The sequence below is a fragment of the Musa acuminata genome, chromosome BXJ2-8 (assembly GCF_036884655.1).
Source record: "Musa acuminata AAA Group cultivar baxijiao chromosome BXJ2-8, Cavendish_Baxijiao_AAA, whole genome shotgun sequence".
Classification (NCBI taxonomy): domain Eukaryota; kingdom Viridiplantae; phylum Streptophyta; class Magnoliopsida; order Zingiberales; family Musaceae; genus Musa; species Musa acuminata.
This window is the reverse complement of record NC_088345.1, coordinates 45483885-45505407: the sequence shown is the minus strand read 5'-3', so window position 1 is coordinate 45505407 and position 21523 is coordinate 45483885. Positions and strand designations below refer to the sequence as shown.

Genomic DNA, 21523 nt, shown 5'->3' with positions numbered 1-21523 from the left:
AAATATAAAGTCGATATAAGCATAGAAATACTGCATCGCAGCTAATTAAAAGTAACATTTGCAAGTATAATTCATGACATATATTGCAACCACATAATTCAAGGAATTACTTCGAACGAGAAGGATGTGGACATGTAGGGCTGCTGCTTTCCGATCTTCCAGTCTTCCTCTTATCCTTTGGTGTTTCCAAGCCACTAGCAACCGCAATAAATGATCACTTCACGCCATGCGTGAACGCGACGGTAATAGAGTACCATCCGATATCGTCAAACCATTTGTGGAAAGGAGAGATTCCCATGACGTCAATGCCATGACGGAAACCCACTCCTCGCCCCCTATAAATCTGCCCTCCTGCAGCAATCGTATGCGCATCACGGAAAGGATGAAGAGAGGCGACGTCGTCGTGCACGGCCATGGATTCCTCCTCTTCGCGCTGGTCGTCCTTTTCCTCGTCACTTGTTTTCTCCTACCACCGGCTGCCGACGCACGACCGGCTCCGTCGGAGAAGAAAGACAACTCGGCGTCTGCCGAAAGTAAGTAAAAACTTATTTCACTGCTCTTAATTAATATCTTCTTGTGGGGGAGCTTCCACTTATCTTGTGCATTATCTGTTCGTTTACTCCTTTCTAGCTGGTGTAGCGGGAGGCGTCGTCAAAACGTACCCAGCCATGTCAACCAGAAAACTGCAGTCGCTAGACCCGACACGTGCAGCTGGCACGGTTACCTACTGCGCGTTAAACCCTAAGTGTGTTCCTCCGCCATGCGGACCAAACGGGGCTTACACCTGCTCGCCACGTCGTCCGCCTCCGCCTCCGCCGCCATGACAGGCTATATATATATCCTGCGGTGGTATTGAGCTGAATCGAGATACGTACGTCCGTGTCGTGCAGATCCTTGGACGAGAAACAAGTTGAAGAAAGTAGTAGCTAAACATAATAAGAATAAATTCGCCTGTTTATCTATTATCTCTGATCATATATTAATTCTGTCGCTCCTCAACATAGATTGGCATGAAACTGTATGAACATGGACGGCAAGAATTTTAAATAAAAGCTAAAAATAATGAGCACTCTATCATCAGAATTACATCCCCACATGCCTATAAAGTTTTAATGAACATAAATATTCATATTGAGAAAATAAATACAAATATTAAAAAAGAGATTAAATACAAATATTAAAGAAAACAATAGTTTTTATTTTTGTTGGTAAAAGATAAATAAATATTAGATTTTTATCTGCTGAACAAGCAAACACTTTTAAACCCATTTTCGTTTTTGCTAGTTATGATGTTACGAAAAAACTTGGAATTTTCATGTAAATTTCTCTCAAAAATTACCAATTACATTTTTAAGATTCATCATTAATTAGAGGCAGAAATAATCATGAAGGATTGAGTTGAGGGTTTACCATGTGGTTTTAACACTTAAACCTTTGACACAACAGTGGGGTCGGTTAAGCACTATGAAGGCAGCTATGGCTTCAGAAACAATCGGTCAACAATGTTGTCTGTCACCTTATCAGGATAAACTTCTAGAGTAGAAAGACTCACCCAAAATAAAATAGCCTTAATTCTTAAGCCACACAGAAGAGAACCACTTCATAGGGAAAAGAAAGCAACAAGCACATGAACCCCAATACCTCTACTTTTGGGTATATATTTGATAGCAGAAACAGATCGGCTACGCAAACCAGATGGTAAAGGCAAAGCAAACATCATTATAGGATAAAAGTGGTAACAAAGCTGTTTCGACCATGTACATCATTGAAAACTGCTTTTGAACATATAACAATTCATTCCTAAGCCATCCAGAAATTTGTCCGACGAGATGTTAGAGAAGTAAAAGATCGTGTTTTAAACCTCAGCGAATTAACATCATATCGAGGTCATCGCAACGATTCTCCGTAGCCTTCCTATAAGACTATGGGATCTTACAGACTTCTCTGGAGGAGTTTCTAGATGTACAATAACATTCTAAAGTTCTGACCAGATGACCCCCAAGGAAATGCAGGAAAAGAACGGAGTTCAACTTCTCTCATTGACCACATCAAAGATGAGAATAAAGATCACTGAGCTGGTTCTTCTTTTGCTTGTATCATTGTGCTTATGGAGGGCTTTAGTCAATCCATCTGACTACATATATCATTGTGCTTCGAGTAGTATGTTCGTGGCAACATTTAAGTCATTTCTAGCCTGCATTAGTGCCTGCCTTGCAGCGTTGCCGTCAAACCCCATGGACACCAATGTAGCAATAGAAGACTCTGGTGGCTCTGGCATAGAAATATGTCCAACTGAAGAATAGTTATGCTGCACCAGAAGCAAGAAGATAAACCACTAATTATTAGTCTGAAAGTGTAAGATGGTCCCAAAGACGTGTCTACTTCTTACAGGCACGGACTTTTCTTTGGAGAATATGAAAACTACAACCAAACTACGCTTAATGAAGATAATTGTAGACATTCTGAATGCTGTGGTGTCTCTTTTTACCGAAAGAAGCAAGTCCTCTTCCTATTGTCTATGTTAGATGAACTTTTCTACACAAATAACTGGAGACCGTGCTGGATAATAGTTTAGTAAAAAAGAATTTTATAGTTTTTCTTTTGTTTACAGGAAATCTTGATCTCTAGTGTTTCAACATGCTTTCCAACATTTCGTACAGAAACCAGTAGATTAAGGTTTCATATATGTGGTTGATCACAAGCTCCTGAATTCTTCAAGTTTGAAGAACACCATTTCTTGTCATAGTTCTTTCTGATGACTCAACCAGAAGCAGCTCCAGAAACAAAATGCTACAAGAGTAGATGGATAATAGAAGAAGCAGCAAATGAATTTAAAACCAACTAAAGTATTCCTATCAGCAACAAACAGCTTAAATACAATTGGTGATGAATAAACTCAAGTTCAATCCCCAGCAATAATATGTTCCGAAGATAGAAATGCATATATCATTTTTCTGACCATCTTAATCATTTATAACTCATTTCAATTACATCTTCCTTCCAAGGTCAGATTCACATAAATGCCATGATATAAATAGATGAGAATATCTGCATGCACTCGAAAGGAAAATTGTTTAACTATTAAAACATCATTAGTTAAATAATCATGATCAAAGAAACTCGGCATAGTAATTGAACCTGTTATACAAAGAAGCTGCTGTAAAAATTTATAGATGAGCCTTGAGTTCATATACTGGAATATGATTGCTAGTTTCTTGGCAGCAACAACCCACAAGTAACAATTATTTTTGGAATATATGGTTCTTTGTAATACACCAACAGTTTTTTATCATGTAATGAAACCTTAGCTTGTGACATGAGTGAATAATGTTTTAAATGTATATTTCAAAAGAGAAAAAAGTAGGAGTTTCCAATTAGACAGTAGAAACATTAGAAAAAGGGTTTTCTACATAAACAATAAAAAATTTCTTTTCTTAAAGAGTTCCCCTAAAACAACAAAAGAATCACAGACACATTGGCCATGGTAATAGATTAGGTCAACTTCCACTATCTCATTAAGCCCAACTACAGCCACCCACCAGCTAAATGAAGTTTCCCAACTCAGCAAATATACTTTCCCTAACATGCCAAACAAAATGGAGATTGAGATGGTTATACTATGATTTTTTAACTAAAAGAAGTCAACTTGCTACCTCCTCAAGCTCAAGTGAATCAAGACCCTGGCATGTATAAACCACGCGTCGGGATTTATGGGTTAAAACAGGTAGAATCAGGTGAAGTGCATAGGCACACCAATTAACCACCATTAGAGTATGTTCAAGTTCAACACAAGAAAGAAACAGAAGATACTTGCCTGGACTCGACGGTCAGCATAAGGCACACGTGCATTTCTTCTGATATTTGCAGTTGAATTAAGTGTTGAACTTGTTGAAGAGGACAAGAATAACTTTGAAACCACTGATGCAACCTTTTTAGGGAACTGCACATGATCCAAATAGTGATTTAGAACTAAAAAACATATAACTGTGATACCAAATTGAAATGCAGCTCCCAAACAAAGAAGATTGCATGCTTGAGCTGATTTAAATTATGATGGCTTCAGAACAGTCCAAGACAGTTCTGTTTTAAATGATTAAATTTTTCCAAAGCATAAAAAACAGACTATTTCCAAAGGCAATATATCCATTCTTGTTCTGCTATTTTGGCATTTATAATTATTTAGTCCTGGAATTCTTACCTCGACATGCTGTGAATGTGACTCATAAATATAGCTAGATCATAGAATTTGTGTACGTATAGATTGCAGAAGATTTGTTCTAGTTAAACTTCAAAAATATTTTATATGTAGCAGTGAAAATTTAAGTATCTGGGATCTGCACTACAACCTTTGGTCAACTAAAACTATCTTGAAACATGCAGTCACCTCAGGTTAAATGAAATTTTAGCTAGTAGAAAACAGAACATAAAAAAATAGAAAAATTTAAGTTAATAAAGTAATAAGATGAATTGTTATAGATTGATCAGGGTTCACCTAAAGTGTTAAATTGATTTAGATGTTTTTGTTTATCAACTGTCATATGAGCAATGAATTTGCAAGAATAATATTGATCCACACAAAAAAGGTTTTAAGTTTCAGCAAAATTAGTCACCTTTCCATGAAATAAATCGCTTTGCTCCGGCTAATACTAAAATGCTGATTTTGGATCTCAACGAGTTTCTGCTGATACCGATAAAAGCTGACGTGTATTTTATTTTCAACAAAACAGGATGAAACTGACTCAAAAGGATCGAATTTATGGCTGTTCTCATATGAATATCAGGTTCAGTGAATCTAGATAGCTGCATAACGCCATGGAAATTGCCTGGTTAATCAATCAAATCAGCAAAGCTTAACAGTATCTGAATTAAGTAGCATTCGAATAAATTCTTGCTGTTGTTTCAACTTTTGGCATTTCTTAAGCTCAATGTATTGGATTTTCCATTAGTTCAATTCACAAAAAATACTGCTACAGTACTGGATCAAATACCATGTTCAGTTCTGTCTCTGAACATTGTTCTTTATTTTTTCTTTCCTTACTAATTCCTAGCTAATTCTCATTTGCTACACCTCTTAGGAATTAAAGGAACTTTTGGATCTCAAGTATTGGACAGCAACAAATTCCTCTTGCATGGTTTATTCTTACCAAACCCTTAGCTAAGTTGAAATTCATTTTCTATTACAGAATACCAGCACAAGTTTTTTGCATATTAAACCAAATAGCAGCTTTTATCTCCCTCTGGAAACCCTTCCAGGCATCAGGTATAACAATAACATCAATTTCTATCCAAAAGGTTGGATATCTATATATTTCTTACAGCCAACTGTTTATCCTGCAAAGAACATGTAATGACTGAAAAGTTCATACAAATAAGGGTGTCCATGGAGCTCAATAGTCCAAAATCTTACCCAAGTCCAGTCCAAATTTCCTAGTATGGGTTCTTAAATAGTGATCTGCTAAACTACACAGCAGAAACTGGAGCTTAGATCCATATCCAATAGTGTTTATATATCTGATAACCACATTTGGATGCTGCAGTTCTCCATCAGATTTAGGTTCGACTCCCAGGTGGACCCAGAGAGATAACTTCATTACATAAACAAACTCAGGAAAATATCTTTCATGTAGTTTTTCCCTTCTGATTTCAAATCAATAACACATAACTGATTTCAAATCAATAACACAATATAAGGATGATGCATGGTTCAAACTTTGTTTGTGCTAGCCACAATTATATTCATTCTCTAGCCTTAGTGCCTTTCAGAAACTTTAATCTATAAAATAATATAGTAGGCTTGTTCCATGTATTTTATCTGTAAAAGGTGAACCTAGTACACAAGACTCCCACCAAATCAAGACCTGAAAAGGATCGATGTGTACAATCTTAACTTTATAAATAGAGAGGGTATTTCCGTGACTCACAACTTGACATCCTGATTACCCAAGATGCAAAGGAGCAATCTTACCTATATCTGTATGTAGGATTTTTAGCAATTAACACCTAAAGCCACTGAGTCAAACTACGGCAACAACATTTTCTAGCTTAACAAGAATTCAGTCCTACCATGTTATTAAAAGTGCAGGAATTGCTAGAACTTTGTTTGACCAATCACAACCAAACTGACTATGCAGACTTTGGTGAAAAGAGTGTTAGTGTATGAAAGAAGTGGATTTTCAATTAGTTATGAAGGATTCAAAACTGTAAAACTGATTTTCCTGCAAAATTCTTGGGAAAATAAATAACTTAGCCAATTTTTACTCTACCTCATTGTTTGGCATATTAGTAATTCAGCTTGGTTACCAAGAAATAGGCCATGAAATAGGGAAATCCTGCTTTTGACGATTGAAAGTGACAAGAATTAGTCATAATCAGCTGACTCCAACTATATTAATCCATGCCTACAGATTTTTAGAAGAATGTCCAGAACACTATTGTTTAGAGAACAATAAAAAACCACAGTTTACAACTACATAAATAAGGTGTCTAATTATGATAATGTGACCTTGGAATTGAGTTAGAATGATTTTTAACCTGAACTATTTACTGTCTCAATGGACTTCTTATTTTTCTTAATTTTACAGGACAGATTTTTATTCTACTTTATTTTTCTAAAATTTTAAAATTTTGTGGCTAACATACTGAATGGTCGATCCAATTTGATCAAGCTGACTGATCTAGTCCTATCATGATAACCAAGTTCCCCTATCCACATACACACTAGATTTAATCCCTTCATTTATTCTACTTTCATGTCTTAAAATAACAGACGAATTTCATTGGTATTCAGTTTGCTTCTTTGGGATTTCATAGGCTGTACAATAGGACTGTGAACATAAATGAACTCCCATGTATTGCCCATGAAGTACATGTTCAGCTATGCCCAATAGATCTACCTATCATTGATTGGATACAGAAAAGAGAAACCACATGAACTTTTCCCACAGCTTGTTTGCTTGAAAAATCAGCTTGATGAAAATTCAACAGCAGTAGAATTCATTAATAGTGCATAAATTTAGAACTATATTCAAAGGGATACTTGTGATAACCTTTAGCCTCCGAATGCCAAATGCATTAACACAATAAAGAAAACCAGCAAGAACACCACACATGCCTGGTATAAATGACCATTTCCAGCCACACAAAAGAAGCTGGTGAGAAAACAATCGAGTAAGAAGCAGTAGTCATGTAGAGATATAAAACCGAGAAAGAGACTAAGAGAAGTAACTATACCTGAAAGCCTACAAAGTATACGATAGACTTGTCAGTAAAGTTTATCCCAAGCACACGGAATCGTGACATAACAGGGATATCAACAAAAAAGGGTACAAATGCAGCAAATATAAGACCATATGGTCCAGATGCAAGAACATGAGAGTCTGCCGCAAACATAAATAAGAAAAGAACAAGTTAATATCAGAATATCAACAACAACAAAACTGTTAAGTTCCAACTATTTGGGATCAGCTACATGGACCTTAACTAAGTATCGAAAAAAAAAAAAAAAAAACGTAAGCTAAATGCTGCACAAGATGGAAGAAACATGAAAACCTTTCACAACACAAAAATTAAATTCAAGTTCATAAATAATATATGCTATGAAACTCAGACAATATAAGCATATTTAAGTACTTAACCAGACAACTTAAACATTCAATCAGTACTGAGAAACAAGATGCAGAAAAATTAGGTAACTCTCATCAAAGAAATCAAACCTATGTGCAGTCCAGTTGTGAAGGTCTTAAAGTGTGACACCAAGGCACAACTATGTATCATTACCATATCACTGTCCAGCTTGTGTCGCTAGCCAAATACAACTGCCACATAATGTCTTACTGTCACAACCCGGGCCTGACGGGCAGACTGATCTATCAACTTCGTTTGGCCCAAACCATTGGCCAAGATGCTTAAGCTGAAATTGATAGTACTACACTCATCATACTCTTATAAATCGGTCTTAGTCCTTACCTACTTCTGATGTGGGAATAATTGGAGTGTTATAATCTCCCCACTCAAGGGCTTGACATCCTCGTCAAGGCCTAGCATAAGCCATATCAAACCGTAGCATGGTACATGTGAGGCGTAGTCCAATGGTGGCTCCACTCCGTGATGAGTTCTTTGACTCCATCCACGGATAGCCCCTTCCTACATGAGCCCTCTCATCTTGCTCAATTACTAGGTCGACTCTGATATAAAATGTCACGACTTGGGCCTGATAAGTTAACTGACCCATCAATTTCGCTTAACATAAACCACTAATTAAAATGTTTAGGCTGAAGTTGATAGTAGTACACCGATCAGAACCTTATAAGTCAATTTTAATCTTGTCCACCTCCAATGTGGAACTAATCAAGGGTATTACTCTCCCCCACTCAATGACTGCTATTTTATCGTAACAGCTCGATTAGTCTCATATCAGAAGTGGGCAAAGACTAAGATTGACTTATAAGAGTCCAAAGAGTGTGCTATTATCAACTTCAGCTTAAGCATTGTGGCTAATGGTCTGGGTCAAACGAAGTTGATAGGCTAGTTCGCTCATCAAGCTAGGATCATGACATTTGATATTAGAGCCGACCTAGTATTTAGGCATAGTATAGGGGCTTGAGTAGGAAAGGGCTATCCGTGGATGGAGTCAGAGGACTCATCACGACGTGGAGCCACTACTAGGCTACGTCTCATATGCAACATGCTAGGGTTTGACCCAGGCTATGCTAGACCTTGACGATGACGTCAAACCCTTGAGTGGGGGAGATTGTAACACCCCCGATTAGTCCCACATCGGAAGTGGGTAAGATTCAAATTGACTTACAAGGGTCTGATCGTTATATTACTGTCAACTTCGGTTTAAACATTTTGACCAGTGGTCTTAGTCAAACGAAATTGATGGGCCAGTTAACCTATCAGAGGTTTTGACATTTATAAAAATACATTTTTTATAGAATGTAATTAGAAAGTACATATATGCAAAATCTTTGAGATAACAATTATATGCACGGTGATTCAGGTTAGATTCGTTGTACGTATAGCTAATGTTTATATCTAGTTCAGATCCAATTCATAGTTTTCCATTTTCTAAATTATTTTTAGAGCTTGTCATCCTTTTCATTGTAAGGAAACAATCCAGTTTTGATAATTAAAGGGATAGTTCTATTATAGGAAGGATTAGGAGTCTATAATCATTAATATTAATAACACAGTCCAGATATTTTTGTTTACTATTTCTTTACTTTTCTTTGGAATCTTCATGAGAACAGAACTCTTATCAATGATGCATTGAATACCACATCTTAACTATTGTTCAGACTCAATCAGAACAATCAGATCAAACCAGCATCATTGGGATTACTCAAGGATGATATGACCAAGATCCCAGAATCAATCAGATCAAACCAGCATCATTGGGATTACTCAAGTATACAATGTAACAAAATAAAAACATCAACAAAAATAGCATCATTGGGATCCCAGAATCAATTGGTTCAACCCAGCATCACTGGGATCACTCAAGTATATACTTTAACAACATAAAAACATAATCAAAAATAGAAAACCACTGAAAAATATAAATAAAATTTATAGAAACTAAACTTACTATATGCTTAAAGATACTTGTAGTGTCAAGTTTCATAATTAAAAAGTCATATGAAGATACAAGGATAATAACGAAAAATAATGAAATTTAATACAACAGATAATAAATATGAACAATTTATTAGAAAATAAGCATTTGCCATATCATATAAAGATAAATAACTACTATATAGGTCATTCAAAGGACCCTATACTGATCAACTTGTAGCTTTGGCCTTTGAGTGTAACAACCACCCCATTATGGCTCTAGTACTTCCCTAATCATCATGTAGATGAAATGTAAGGTAATGCAAAGGAAAAAAAAACAGAATTATTTGAAGAAAGCACCCACAAAACAATTGAGATTAGTGTTGAATCTCATTATATTCTCCCTTTTCTATGATGAATGACAAAAAGTAATACTTGTAAACAGCAAACACAATAGTAGCAATGTCTTCTCTACTGTTTCACAGTCAATAGTCACAAATTTCATTTTTGTCTTTCTTCCATCTCACATCTCTCCTCTTTTGCTCCTATTTTGCTCCGATGCTGTCAAATTGCCTGGAAGTGGTCAAAGTCAACCAACCTGTGTTGAATTTGATTAATTCAATCCTGTCCCAACTAATTTCTAACAATATGGCTTAGAAACTGGCCAAAATCGAATCAGCCTTGGACAATATTGATACAGATTGATGTTGTATCATTTCAAAATAGGCTTAATATCCAAGTATAGCTAAAACTAATAAGTCATAAGAATGTAACAAGTGCTATTAAATATGTCCCTCCATCTTTCATACATGAATACCAAAAATCTTCAAAATTGAAGATAACAAAAAAGGGATCTATTTAGCATCAATAAATTGTTTACCAGATCTAGTGTTCAAAAAGGTCAATGGCTACAGGAGAATAGGTCATAGAAGTGGTAGCTAGTGATATGATCAAGTAATAGCCACGACTAAGCCTTCAAACTAGCTAGAGCACAATGAAAAAAAAATTATGCATTTGCTATTTTGAGTATTGCATACCTTTTAAAAGTGCCAAAGCTAGGATTTCAAAAAATGTCGATGCAACTATACAGAATAGAACAAACACCTGCATGTTTTTATAACTATTAAGTGAGCGACACCATTCTCAACACATTCCTTTGATCGAGTATATAGTTACATACTCTAGCTGAAAAGCTACAGCAGAATATAGCATCGATGAAACAAGTGTGACAGAAAAAGGGGGACAATCACTACTTACTGAGTACTTGTTAGAGCCTATCTGTCTCTCGAATACTCTGAAGTAATATAGCAAATAGAATCCAGCAACTAACTCTGGAATTGATGAGAAGGCAAATACTGAGGGAATAGCCTTCAAAAGATCATGGTTTTCAAAAATATCCTGCATAACATTTGCTTTAAGTCAAATTGATGGTATCACAGGCGACAACACAGGAAAAGATGTGAGAGCAGTCTTCTAACTACTTTTAACATCAAGAGATATTAGTACTACTAATTCATATAAATGATCTACCAGCTACCTCAGATGGAGTAATATGAAGCAGACGTAGTATATAACACTCATCAATGCTCAATGTATGATGAAGTAACTATAAGATTTTCAAAAAAATTCCTAAATCAAACTATAGTAACACATCTAAAATTGAGATCCACAAATATATTCGGATATCTAATTTTCTATACATACATAATTACAAGCTGCAAATACTAACAATTTGGGGCTACATCCTTCTCAGTCACTGAGTTCTATTTGCTCAAAAACTGCATTGTATACTCCTGACTTGGGTTATCTTAAACTAAGATCAGAAATATTTAATAGGTTAATATAACATAGGTTCTGCACAATAATGACAATCCTGGAGAATAGACCAATATATGTTGTTAAATCCAAGGTTCGCTGTACCGTACCATACTGACATTTCGACCCGGACTCGGTACGGTACGGTACCGGTGTACCAAGCGATATATCAGGGCGTACCGAGCGGTATGCCCTGGTGTACCGAATAATTTTTTTATTTTTTTCATACTGTAGCAAAGCTACAGTATAGTACTGTAGCACTATAGCGGTACTGAACGGTCCGCGTACCGATAACCTGTCGGACTGGTACGTACCTCCTAGCACAGGTGGTACCCTTCGATACGGCAGACGTTGGTTAAATCAATATTCAGCGCCACAAAGAAATTAATTCAAAAGCTCTAACAGACTCATAGATTCAGACAATCCATAGATCCAACAATTCAAGAAATGGATCAAATAGAGGAAAAGTGAGCCACAACGGACAATTGGAAAAATAAATATAAAGACTGGGACTCCAAAAAATTAAAATGACTATATAATCCCAGTCTGGCTGCTCCGATTCTATCAAATACAATTAACAAAGAATTTACAACTCATTCCAAAGAGATCTTGCAGTCCAATACTACGGATAATATTTTAATAGGGAGAGTACTCAACTGATCTAAGAAACCAACGATTAAAGAAAACAAAACAGAGGACAAATTTTCGAGTAAGCATTCCACGCCGAACTCGCAAGTCAATGTTCCGTGTAATTGATGTATACGTCCAAGAAAGCAAAAAGAGACTTCATGCGATTGATCACATGAAGTAACCTACCATCAGGCTAGCATAGTACAACAAATTGCATGACTATGTTAAGTATGCTATCATATTTATCCAAACTAATAAACCCACACCAAGACCAGAATAAATCATGACCACCCATTTATAGCAAGCAGAAACAGAATTTTTTCATGACTGAGCACAAATGTCTTTCAAGATATATTACAACTGTCAGCCAGAACATACTTCTCATAGAGACCTTAACTATGACAAAGCTGTACATATGCTGTGAAGCTCATAATAGGTAATTGATGACAAACAAGAGAAATATCACATAAAATGATTGACAAAATTAATTTGCATTTTTCTTTACAGCATTAATATTCCTTATCCTCCTTTTCATTTTTAATCTTCATCACCCTCACCCTCACTTCTCCTTGCATCATCTCCAAAAGGCATCTTTCTTATTCTTTGTTCCTCTCCAACATAATTCTTCTCAGATGATAAACTAGATTTTATGCTCCAACTCATCTACTTTAAGTTCATAATGGTCCTCAAATGGGGATCAAAAGACTAGGCAATTTCTGGTCAAGGTGTCTTATCCATGCTGTGAAGTAAAATGGACAAACCTAGCGTTAAAATGCCTAGATTCATCAAGCACAATCTAGACAACATATAACTGTTCATAGTAAATTAAATATAATTTTGTAAAGACTGAGCTCAATTTGCATCAGCCTGCTTAAGGCCTAGGTTGACACAAAAACCAAGAAATTCAAGTAAACTTATCACCCACCCTGGTAATATCTACAAGTTGGTATGTGTCTAATATCTTACTTTAATAACCAATCACGCATCATGATGGCATCTGTGAAATCATATACAATTTGTTGTTAGTGGTGGCACTTGATTGGTGCTCAAAGTTTTGCCTCCTTTTTCCAAAGAAAACCCTAACCATCAAGTATGGGTAAAAGTGAGCATGGTTCATCAAAATATTTTAGGTTTTCAAGAAGTATCTTCATCCAAATATACCAAGCAACTACAATAAAAAAAACCCCAGGGCCTACCACACGCTGAGTCAAGGTTGCTCGTCGGCATCATAACTGAAATCAAGTCTGATGATTTTCTAGTAAATTGACCTACTTAGATGGAATTCCCAAATAGCTACTACTATTATTATTGTTACATTCAACTGAAAGCAACCGAGATGAAGAAGAAGAGCCGATTGGGATTCAATTCATGGAATCCACTAAAGATACCAAGAAGAACCTTTCAATGCTTACTTCTGAGAGATCAACTAAGAGGATTTTTTATATCTTTTACTTTTTAGGCATTAAATCAAGTTTCCTATATGTCAAGGTAAGTTTTGGATCTGGATCAAAAATACATGCTATAATATACTACTGTTGAGAAAATTTTGTGTTTCTTTCTTTCTCAGGAGACACTCGGAAATAGCAACCTACAAAACATTCTACAAAACTTTCTCAGGATAGCAGAATGGCAGCATGCAACCAGTTTGTCCTCTAACATCACTATAGCATGCATGACTCGAGTTTAAGATCTGCAAGAGTGACAACAGTTGCAACGAATGCCCTGTACCACGTGGGCATTAAAATAATCATGTTAGACTGGTTTGATCAACCCATAAAAATGAATTAGGACAACTTTGACCATGAAAATCTTCCTACATATCTATTTCCACACTGTTACTGCATTTTCAACCCATTGGTATTTGCATCTACTGGCAATTAAAAGGCAAATACGTGGAAGTACTACATTCCTATTATATCATTCGTGCGTAAAATAGCAACCAAAATCCAACTGAATCAGAAGCCAGAATTTGTCAACCCTAAGCAAGCTCCATCAACACATTCCCTATAAAAGCCACAAGCACACTTCTTTTTGCCCTCTAACCTAAAGTGACTGCCAACTCATTCAAAGCTCTGCCTAATTTATGATCACATAAAGCACAAAGAATTGGGGAATCAGGAAAGGGAACCTGGAACGACAATCCGAGTCGACGGGGCCGGCCGGAAACCGCAGAAGTGACCGAGAGGACGGCGCTGGTTATCACAAGGGTCCGCGTGACCTGTGCATTGCCTGCGAGAAGAAGAAGTACACGGCGGGAGGAGGGTTTCAAGAACCAAGACTACGGAAAGAAATCATCAAGAGAGGAGGAGGGACGAAGAAGGAATCGAAAGAAGATGCAGAGGGTTACGGAATCCGGTCGGTCCAGCGTGCATCATGGATCGCCAAGCGAAGCAGATCGAAGTCTCTTTCCTTGTCGCCTCGAATCGTCGACGGAGAGAACCCAAGAAGGAGAGAGGAAGAAGAGGAGGGAGGTCTTATTTTATTGGTATTGTTAGAAACTACACAGCGAGGCGGAGAGACTCTCGTCTGTTGGTCCGGGGGATTAGGTTGGGTCGGGTCAACTGTGAGGCTTTGGACTTTTAAGTCTCGGGTCATCGCCGTCCTACGTGTACCGATTCTGGTCAACAGGATTGTGTGACTTGTGTTGGTAAACGTTGGGTTGATAACTATTGAGTCGAAATTATTTGATATGTTTCGTTAACTAATCGTATTTAAATTTATAAAAATAAGGGTGAATTTTTGAGAAAAAAAAAAATCTATCTTTAAAAAATTCTTGCGGAACACCCCATATCTAATAAAGCTATTTTACTCCTGCACCACCGCCCTCAATAGCCCTTGTGTCACCTTCGTCTTATCGGACTTGTCCCTACCCACCTTGCCCTCATGTGAGCAAGGGTGCATGTAGTCGTTGTCATCAATTGCGAGGGAGGAAGGAGGAGGGTGGGCCACTCTCGTCATCGTTGAGTCCAATAGGGATAGATGGAGGCATCACGTGGGTTCAGTTAAGGCGGAGGCCTTACCTTATTACAGGCGAAGGGGCCACGGAGCCACGCCTTTGTCGCTAGGTGTGTTTGGTGAAAGCAAATGTCTTGCCCTTATCGATACGTTTCTGTGGAATGAGACATTGTCCTTAGCGAGAAAGGAGGGGTCACGAAGGTTATGATGATGATGACAACCCATTCCGAAGTAGGTCTGATGAGGTAGAGGGGAGAGAAGGCAATAATCATAGACTTATATGGAATTGCCTCATTCATAAAGGGTTAAGAAAGCTGAAACCTTGTTTGGATCTTGAATGACATATGAAAGAGCAAATTGATTAATTCCAAAAATGGAACTATGGATAAGTCTCAATGTCCGACAAAAATAATAAATTTATAAGTAAATTAACAAACACTTGATGTATAAGAGAAAACAAAGACATTATAAGATAAATAAACAGTCGTAAGTCTACAAAAGACTGATCATTGAGTGTCGGCATATTGATAAGTTCTCATAGACTTTACATGTAAACTTACGAATCAAATCAATTCTTGACACAACCCAAACCCTTATCCAACCCTACACCATCTAGGTTATTTTAGGATACTGAGATAGTTGATGTTTTGCATCGTACAATAGCCGGTAGAAAACAGTTCATGACACGTGAAAACTATATTATTTTGGGATAATTTTATCCATTATGATAAGTGGTTGTTTTGAAGTTCTACAAATTATTCTTACTCATGTTTTCGAAACAAAAACACATTAGAAAAGGTCTCGCATACGTTCAATTGATACAATAGTGAAAGTAGTGAAGGGCAAAGAAAAGACAGCATCGATAAGAGGCGAAGAGTAAAATGATCGTTTATAAAAAAAAATTTGTGTAAAATTTTTAAAGTCAAAGCATTATGAAAGAATTTTGCAAAGCTATGATTTTTTTTTATAAAATTCATCTTTCATCCATTCAAATCATTCGATATCTAATATATAAATGATCTTCTAAACATATACGTGAGAATAACAACAAACAAATATCTCTTTTTTTTTAAGAAGGGGATAAGTCCATGATTTACCCATCAAACATCCAACGAGTTAGTAACAATTTAAATTGGACTAATATAAAAAAAATCAATTTTGATCAAAAGATATCTGAATTCACTTTAAGCGAATCAAATATACACAACACATTCAAATAAAAAAAACTTGATTAATTATATTGACATTTAACATCACAACAAGTAGAATTAGTAGGCACATATAAAGCCTGGATTACATCAATTAGTTAATATTAAAAAAGTAATAAATTAAACTTTCAACTCCCTAATTTATTTTTTTTATTAACTTGACATTCCTATCTTTTTATTACGACGAAGAAATAGAAGAAAATAAATAAAATTATTATTTTATTTATTACACTCTCTTAACGTGTGCTGTTCGCGCCACCTGTCATTATTGTTTTATATTTTCAATAATTATATTTAAAATAATATCTATATGTTTCATTTTTAATATTATTTATTAAATTTACGGTAGGATTGGTTGAGCCGCCGACCGATTTTAGTGGGCCCAAAGCAGCCCAATTTAGGCCCGTTTTGAGAGCCCAACAAGACCAGCATCGCCCGATTCTATATATGCGGAGTTAGGGTTTAAGGATCACAGGCTATAAGCTATCAGCGGAGCGGAGGCTCAATCTTGAGCCACCGTCACAGTCTTGGGGTTTCTCCAACTCGGCGGCGGTCTGTGTGATCCTCTACGTTTAGGGTTTTTATATATCTTCCCACTCCTCTTTTAGTTCTCTCTCGTCGTCGGAGGGAAACTGTCAGAACCGTCATGTGGGCGCTTCGCCGGGCGTTAAACCCCATGAGGTGATTTCCCTACCTCCTTGTCTTTGGCCGCATCCGTTGTCAGCTATCTCTTCCAAATCGTTATCAAAACTTGATCTTTTGAATCCTTTTTTCTGGTTTTGTCGAGAAAGAGACGCTTTTTTGTGCTATCTTATTTGCTGCACTGATCAAGAAATTAGTCTATCACAAAGAAGCATTGTATGCATGAGCTGGTTCTATGTAGTTTTCTTTTAGCTCGATTTCGTGTAGAAGTTTTAACATAAAGCTAATTCGTATGCAATGGTTTGTGAAGTTAATGTCATAGTGTGTTTCTAAACTGTGTTTTTTTGGCTTTCCATATAAATCTTTAGGACGTATGGAGATTTACATTTCGTAGTGTGCTATTGATTATTGTTGAAGAACAGTTCTCTCCCTCATCTACTATCGGTAAAGTAACCGTCAGATTTGAGAAGTGCAAGGAGTGAAGAGTCCCTGTATATGCAATCTGTCTAAACTTGAGGAGATTCTTTATAGCTTAGATATTTAGTTATGGTCATCTATTTTTGTGTTTATTGTTCCTTTTTCTGCCTCCATTTGATTAAGAATGTAACCTTTTGTAGTTGCATGCGTAGTTGATAATGTGAGGGACCAATCCATTATGATATGTAAATGTACTTTTTTTTGTTTTAACGATCCTGGTCTTGATTAATTAATTAAGTTTGAGCATATATTCGTATTATGTGATAACTTAAAACTCGTTTGCTGATTTTTGTGTTAAAGATAAGGTGAAAGTTTTGATATCTTTCTACTCTAATCTCAGGGGTAACTGCAATGTTGTTGCACGTTGTTGTCGCATGAATTTACATGTAGCAAGTAGTAGCATAGATAATGGAGAATGCCATTATGAGGAGGCTGGTATAAACAGGAGCTTCATCCCATCAAAGTCGGTTTCCTGTGGACCTATTTCTTTGAGGTCTTTCGTCTGGAGTCGAAATCTCTCTTCTCAGGTTGGACAAAAATCGACTGACAAGGAAGATGATTTGGAGGATGGTTTTTCTGATCTGGAGGAACCACCAGAATCTGCTGAAGTTAACGATGGTTCAGACAAGGAAGATAAGGAGCTGATGTCCGAAGGAGAGTTATCTGAAGAATCTGATGAAGCTGCAGATAATTCATTAGGTTTGTTAGATGTTGAATCAACTTCAAGTGAAGTGAAGGGGCCACGAAGACGGACACTCTATTCTCCTCTTTTCAAGACTATAATGGATTCTCCACGTCAATCGTTGACTAGTGCACTTAATAAATGGGCCGAGGAAGGTAAACCCTTGGGACGAGAGGAAATCTCTTCTGCTATGCTGAATCTCAGGAAACGACGGTTGTATGTGACTGCCCTACAGGTGATGCTTTTTCTTTGCAAATATCGTAGACTTCTTTGTACATGTGTCAATGAAATTTATAAAATATGGTGGTCAATTTGAAATTAGGTGATATTTTTTAATTTAAAATTAGTTGCTTTTATAATAGGCGGTATCCTGTAAAAGATAGAAATTCATGGTTTGATACTATTATTTGTTGTAGGATTGGGCTGATTGGAAGTATTTCACCAATCTGAAAATTGGATTGGCCATTAGGATTGTGTGTATGCTTGGTTTCTTTGTCTTGGCTAAGTTGCCTATGTTGGACAAATTTCTGTTTTGGTACCTAACATCTTTAACTTTACCAAATGAAGTTTTTTTTTAAAAAAATTTTGGAAAGAATTTGCAATGTGAGAGGCCAAAGGTACAAAATCTAATATCTGTCCATTTTTTTATTACTTAAACAATGTCATGAGGTGTATATGGTCTTGACTTTAAGGATCCACTCGTAAAAGGTACTTTTTTTTTTTTTACTTCAACTATTCTTGGTTGGCCATTTATAATTACCCCTGCATTTTTTATGAAGTTAAAAAAAAATCATTTATACACCTGAAATAACATAATGCATATTTACTGAGATGCATGTATAAAAGTGGTGATAGCAGTGCATGACGCCCTTGTCAATGTAGGGTGTGGGGAGGGACTATATATGCAGCCTTACCTCACTCAATGTTGGTCATTTTGATGCAAAGTAGCATCCTTACAATTGCACTAATGCGCTGTATGTATATATGAAAAATTTCAACTCAATAGGGTCAAATATGACTATGAATGCTCGTACTTTAGGGTATATATGCAACTTTCCCTTTGAACTCTGTTAGTCTACCTTGTGCTCTTTGTTTACTTGCAATTTTACCAACACTCAGTGTGTGCATATGAAAATTTTCAACTTCATTGGGTTAAACACGGATATGAATGCTAGTACTTTAGGGTATATATGCAACTTTGCCTTGCATGCTGATAGTCTACCTTGTGTTCTTTGTTTACTTCTGACAAAAGGCAAATTTTGTTGAGTTATTCCTGTTATATGCATTTTTCGATTGTTTTACATGCTAACAAAATCTTTTTTTGTTTTTGCAGTTCACGGAGTGGCTGGAAGCCAATGGACATATTGACTTTATAGAGCGTGACTATGCTTCTCACTTGGATTTGATTGCTAAGGTAAGCGGTCTTCAGAAGGCAGAAAAGTACATTGAGAAAATTCCAGAATCTTTCAGGAGTGAGGTGGTCTACAGAACTCTTCTAGCCAATTGTGCTGGTGCTGTCAATGTCAAGAAAGCAGAGGAAGTGTTCAATAAGATTAGAGATCTTGGGTTTCCGATTTCAGCATTTGCTTGCAACCAGCTGTTGCTGCTATATAAGAGGTTAGACCGTAAGAAGATTGCTGATGTACTCTTGATGATGGAAAAGGAAAATGTGAAGCCAACGCTCTTCACATACAAGATCTTAATAGACACCAAAGGCCGTGTCAATGATATATCAGGTATGGAGCAGATCGTGGAGACAATGAAGGCTGAAGGTGTGGAACCTGATATCATGACCCAAGCTATGGTTGCAAGGTATTACATTTTCGCTGGTCTCAATGAGAAAGCTGAGGCAGCATTGAAGGAGATGGAAGGTGATGATTTCAAGGAGAATCGCAACGTTTGCAAGGTTCTTCTTCCCCTTTATGCTGCTCTTGGCAAAGTAGATGATGTAGGAAGAGTTTGGAAGGTTTGTGAAGCTAACCCACGTCTGGATGAGTGCTTAGCTGCAATAGAGGCCTGGGATAAGCTTGGGCAGATAGAAACCGCAGAGGAAGTCTTTGAGAACATTTCTAAGAAATGGAAGTTGTCCTCAAAGTACTATAATGCTATGTTAAAGGTCTATGCAAACAATAAGCTTCTGACCAAGGGGAAGGAATTGGTGAAGCGAATGTCCAACAGTGGTTGCAGAATTGGTCCTCTAACTTGGGATGCACTTGTGAAGCTGTATGTAGAAGCCGGGGAGGTGGATAAAGCTGATTCCATATTGCAGAAAGCAGCTCAGCAAAATCAGAATAGACTTCTCTTATCATCTTACATGGCCGTGATGGACCACTATTCCAACAGGGGAGATGTCCATAATGCAGAAAAGATATTTCACAGGCTGAGGCAAGTTGGATATATTGGCAGAATGAGGCAATACCAGTCATTACTTCAGGCCTATGTGAATGCCAAAACTCCAGCTTATGGATTTAGGGAGAGGATGAAGGCTGATAACATGTTCCCTAACAAGGCTCTGGCAGCACAACTGGCGGCTATTGATGCATTTAAGAAGACTCCATTCTCAGAATTGCTCGATTAAACTTGGAGCATGCCACGCAAGTCATGATCTCTTTGATGTCCTTCATGCTGGTTTCAGTTATTAAAATGTTGTTACAATCTAGTCGACTTTTGTTGCTTGTTTTAGGAACTAAAGATGGGTAGTACTATGAGGAGAAGCAAGATTAGAATCTTCTTCTCTCTATTCAGCTTTATGTTTCCACAACTTATCTTGTTGCTGAGGATTGCTAGAAAACCCAATATGCTTTGCATGAATTTAGGGAATTAGATAGTTTGATCTACCAAGTGCTTTTCTCTTTTCTCAACAGTTTTGTGCTCAATAATATATTGTTCTGAGGTTGAACTGCATCTCTTATTTGCTAACCTTCATTTGTCTATTTTGGGTTTTTAGAAGTGTTAACTTAAGACAATACTGCCATGGTTTTTTATAGATTTAGTTCTTAAATTTCTTTGCTTGATTTATGCTTGTGATGCTGTCATTTGAATGCCTATTTGCACAAATGCTAAACTGCAAATACCAAAATAGTTTCCACATTTGTAACTTGTTTTGTTTTCTTATATATTCTTATAATTCATCCAATTATCTATTTGTGTAGTTTATTCAAGTGGATATTATTAGTATGTAACAACTATATTGATCTACCATGAGTAGTTTGATGCCAAAAAAGCATGCCTAATGTACAAGAAATGCTATAGAAGCCACAAATTTCAGAAATTAATATCTAATTTCAGAGATGCTGTAGATGTTATCCTCTTCCTTTTATTCCCTCTCCTACACTCTTCATCAATTAAATCAAAATATTATGCATTACCAATCCTCATCATCTCCAAGATGGAAGAGCACAAGCCATTGTCTTTGCATCTCTTTCACAATGTATACGATCATCATCGGCATCATTATTTCCTGCTAAAGAATTCAGAAAGAACATTTATAGATTAGTATGATATTTTCAAACCTTTTAAAGTAGCATTTATCATCAAATTCATGCTTGCAGACTTTGTG

At 36.6% G+C, this 21523-nt stretch overlaps 2 protein-coding genes and 1 long non-coding RNA gene across 4 annotated transcripts; 2 read left to right on the top strand and 1 right to left on the bottom strand.

Moving 5' to 3' along the window:
• The first annotated feature begins 256 nt into the window (after positions 1-256).
• On the top strand, positions 257-962 carry LOC135619672 (uncharacterized). Its single transcript, XR_010489440.1, has 2 exons — positions 257-533; positions 631-962. It is a non-coding gene; the product is annotated as an uncharacterized LOC135619672 (long non-coding RNA).
• A 737-nt stretch (positions 963-1699) lies between these two features.
• Positions 1700-14541, bottom strand: LOC135619671 (rhomboid-like protein 20). Of its 2 annotated transcripts, XR_010489439.1 has the most exons (9): positions 14348-14541; positions 14129-14229; positions 10813-10953; positions 10593-10659; positions 7231-7376; positions 7047-7148; positions 4611-4800; positions 3815-3940; positions 2285-2308 (listed from the first exon to the last, which is right to left on the bottom strand). XR_010489439.1 is itself a non-coding variant. In XM_065121910.1 (8 exons), exons 1-8 carry the CDS (start codon positions 14373-14375, stop codon positions 2144-2146), a joined length of 876 nt encoding a protein of 291 aa, XP_064977982.1. In that variant the 5' UTR covers positions 14376-14536; the 3' UTR covers positions 1700-2143. The 2 variants fall into 2 exon arrangements, 1 of the variants encoding a protein (XP_064977982.1); XM_065121910.1 differs by lacking the exon at positions 4611-4800 and having other exon boundaries at positions 1700-2308; positions 14348-14536.
• Positions 14542-16642: 2101 nt separating this feature from the next.
• LOC135619665 (pentatricopeptide repeat-containing protein At1g80270, mitochondrial-like) lies at positions 16643-20805 on the top strand. The gene is made up of 3 exons (XM_065121898.1): positions 16643-16844; positions 17623-18199; positions 19298-20805. The coding sequence occupies exons 1-3, from the start codon at positions 16810-16812 to the stop codon at positions 20540-20542; spliced, it is 1857 nt and encodes a 618-aa protein (XP_064977970.1). The 5' UTR covers positions 16643-16809; the 3' UTR covers positions 20543-20805.
• Positions 20806-21523: the final 718 nt, after the last annotated feature.

What these genes read in the sequence shown, in the direction of transcription:
- LOC135619671 (XM_065121910.1), bottom strand. Translation starts at nt 14,375, where the DNA reads ATGATGCACGCTGGACCGACCGGATTCC. An exon ending in TTGGCATTCGGAGGCTAAAG is followed by an intron (nt 3,941 to 7,046) that starts GTTATCACAAGT and finishes GATCATGTGCAG; the next exon opens with TTCCCTAAAAAGGTTGCATC. An exon ending in ATGCTGACCGTCGAGTCCAG is followed by an intron (nt 2,309 to 3,814) that starts GCAAGTATCTTC and finishes CTTCTGGTGCAG; the next exon opens with CATAACTATTCTTCAGTTGG.
- LOC135619665 (XM_065121898.1), top strand. Translation starts at nt 16,810, where the DNA reads ATGTGGGCGCTTCGCCGGGCGTTAAACCCCATGAG. An exon ending in CGGGCGTTAAACCCCATGAG is followed by an intron (nt 16,845 to 17,622) that starts GTGATTTCCCTA and finishes CTCTAATCTCAG; the next exon opens with GGGTAACTGCAATGTTGTTG. An exon ending in TGTATGTGACTGCCCTACAG is followed by an intron (nt 18,200 to 19,297) that starts GTGATGCTTTTT and finishes TTGTTTTTGCAG; the next exon opens with TTCACGGAGTGGCTGGAAGC.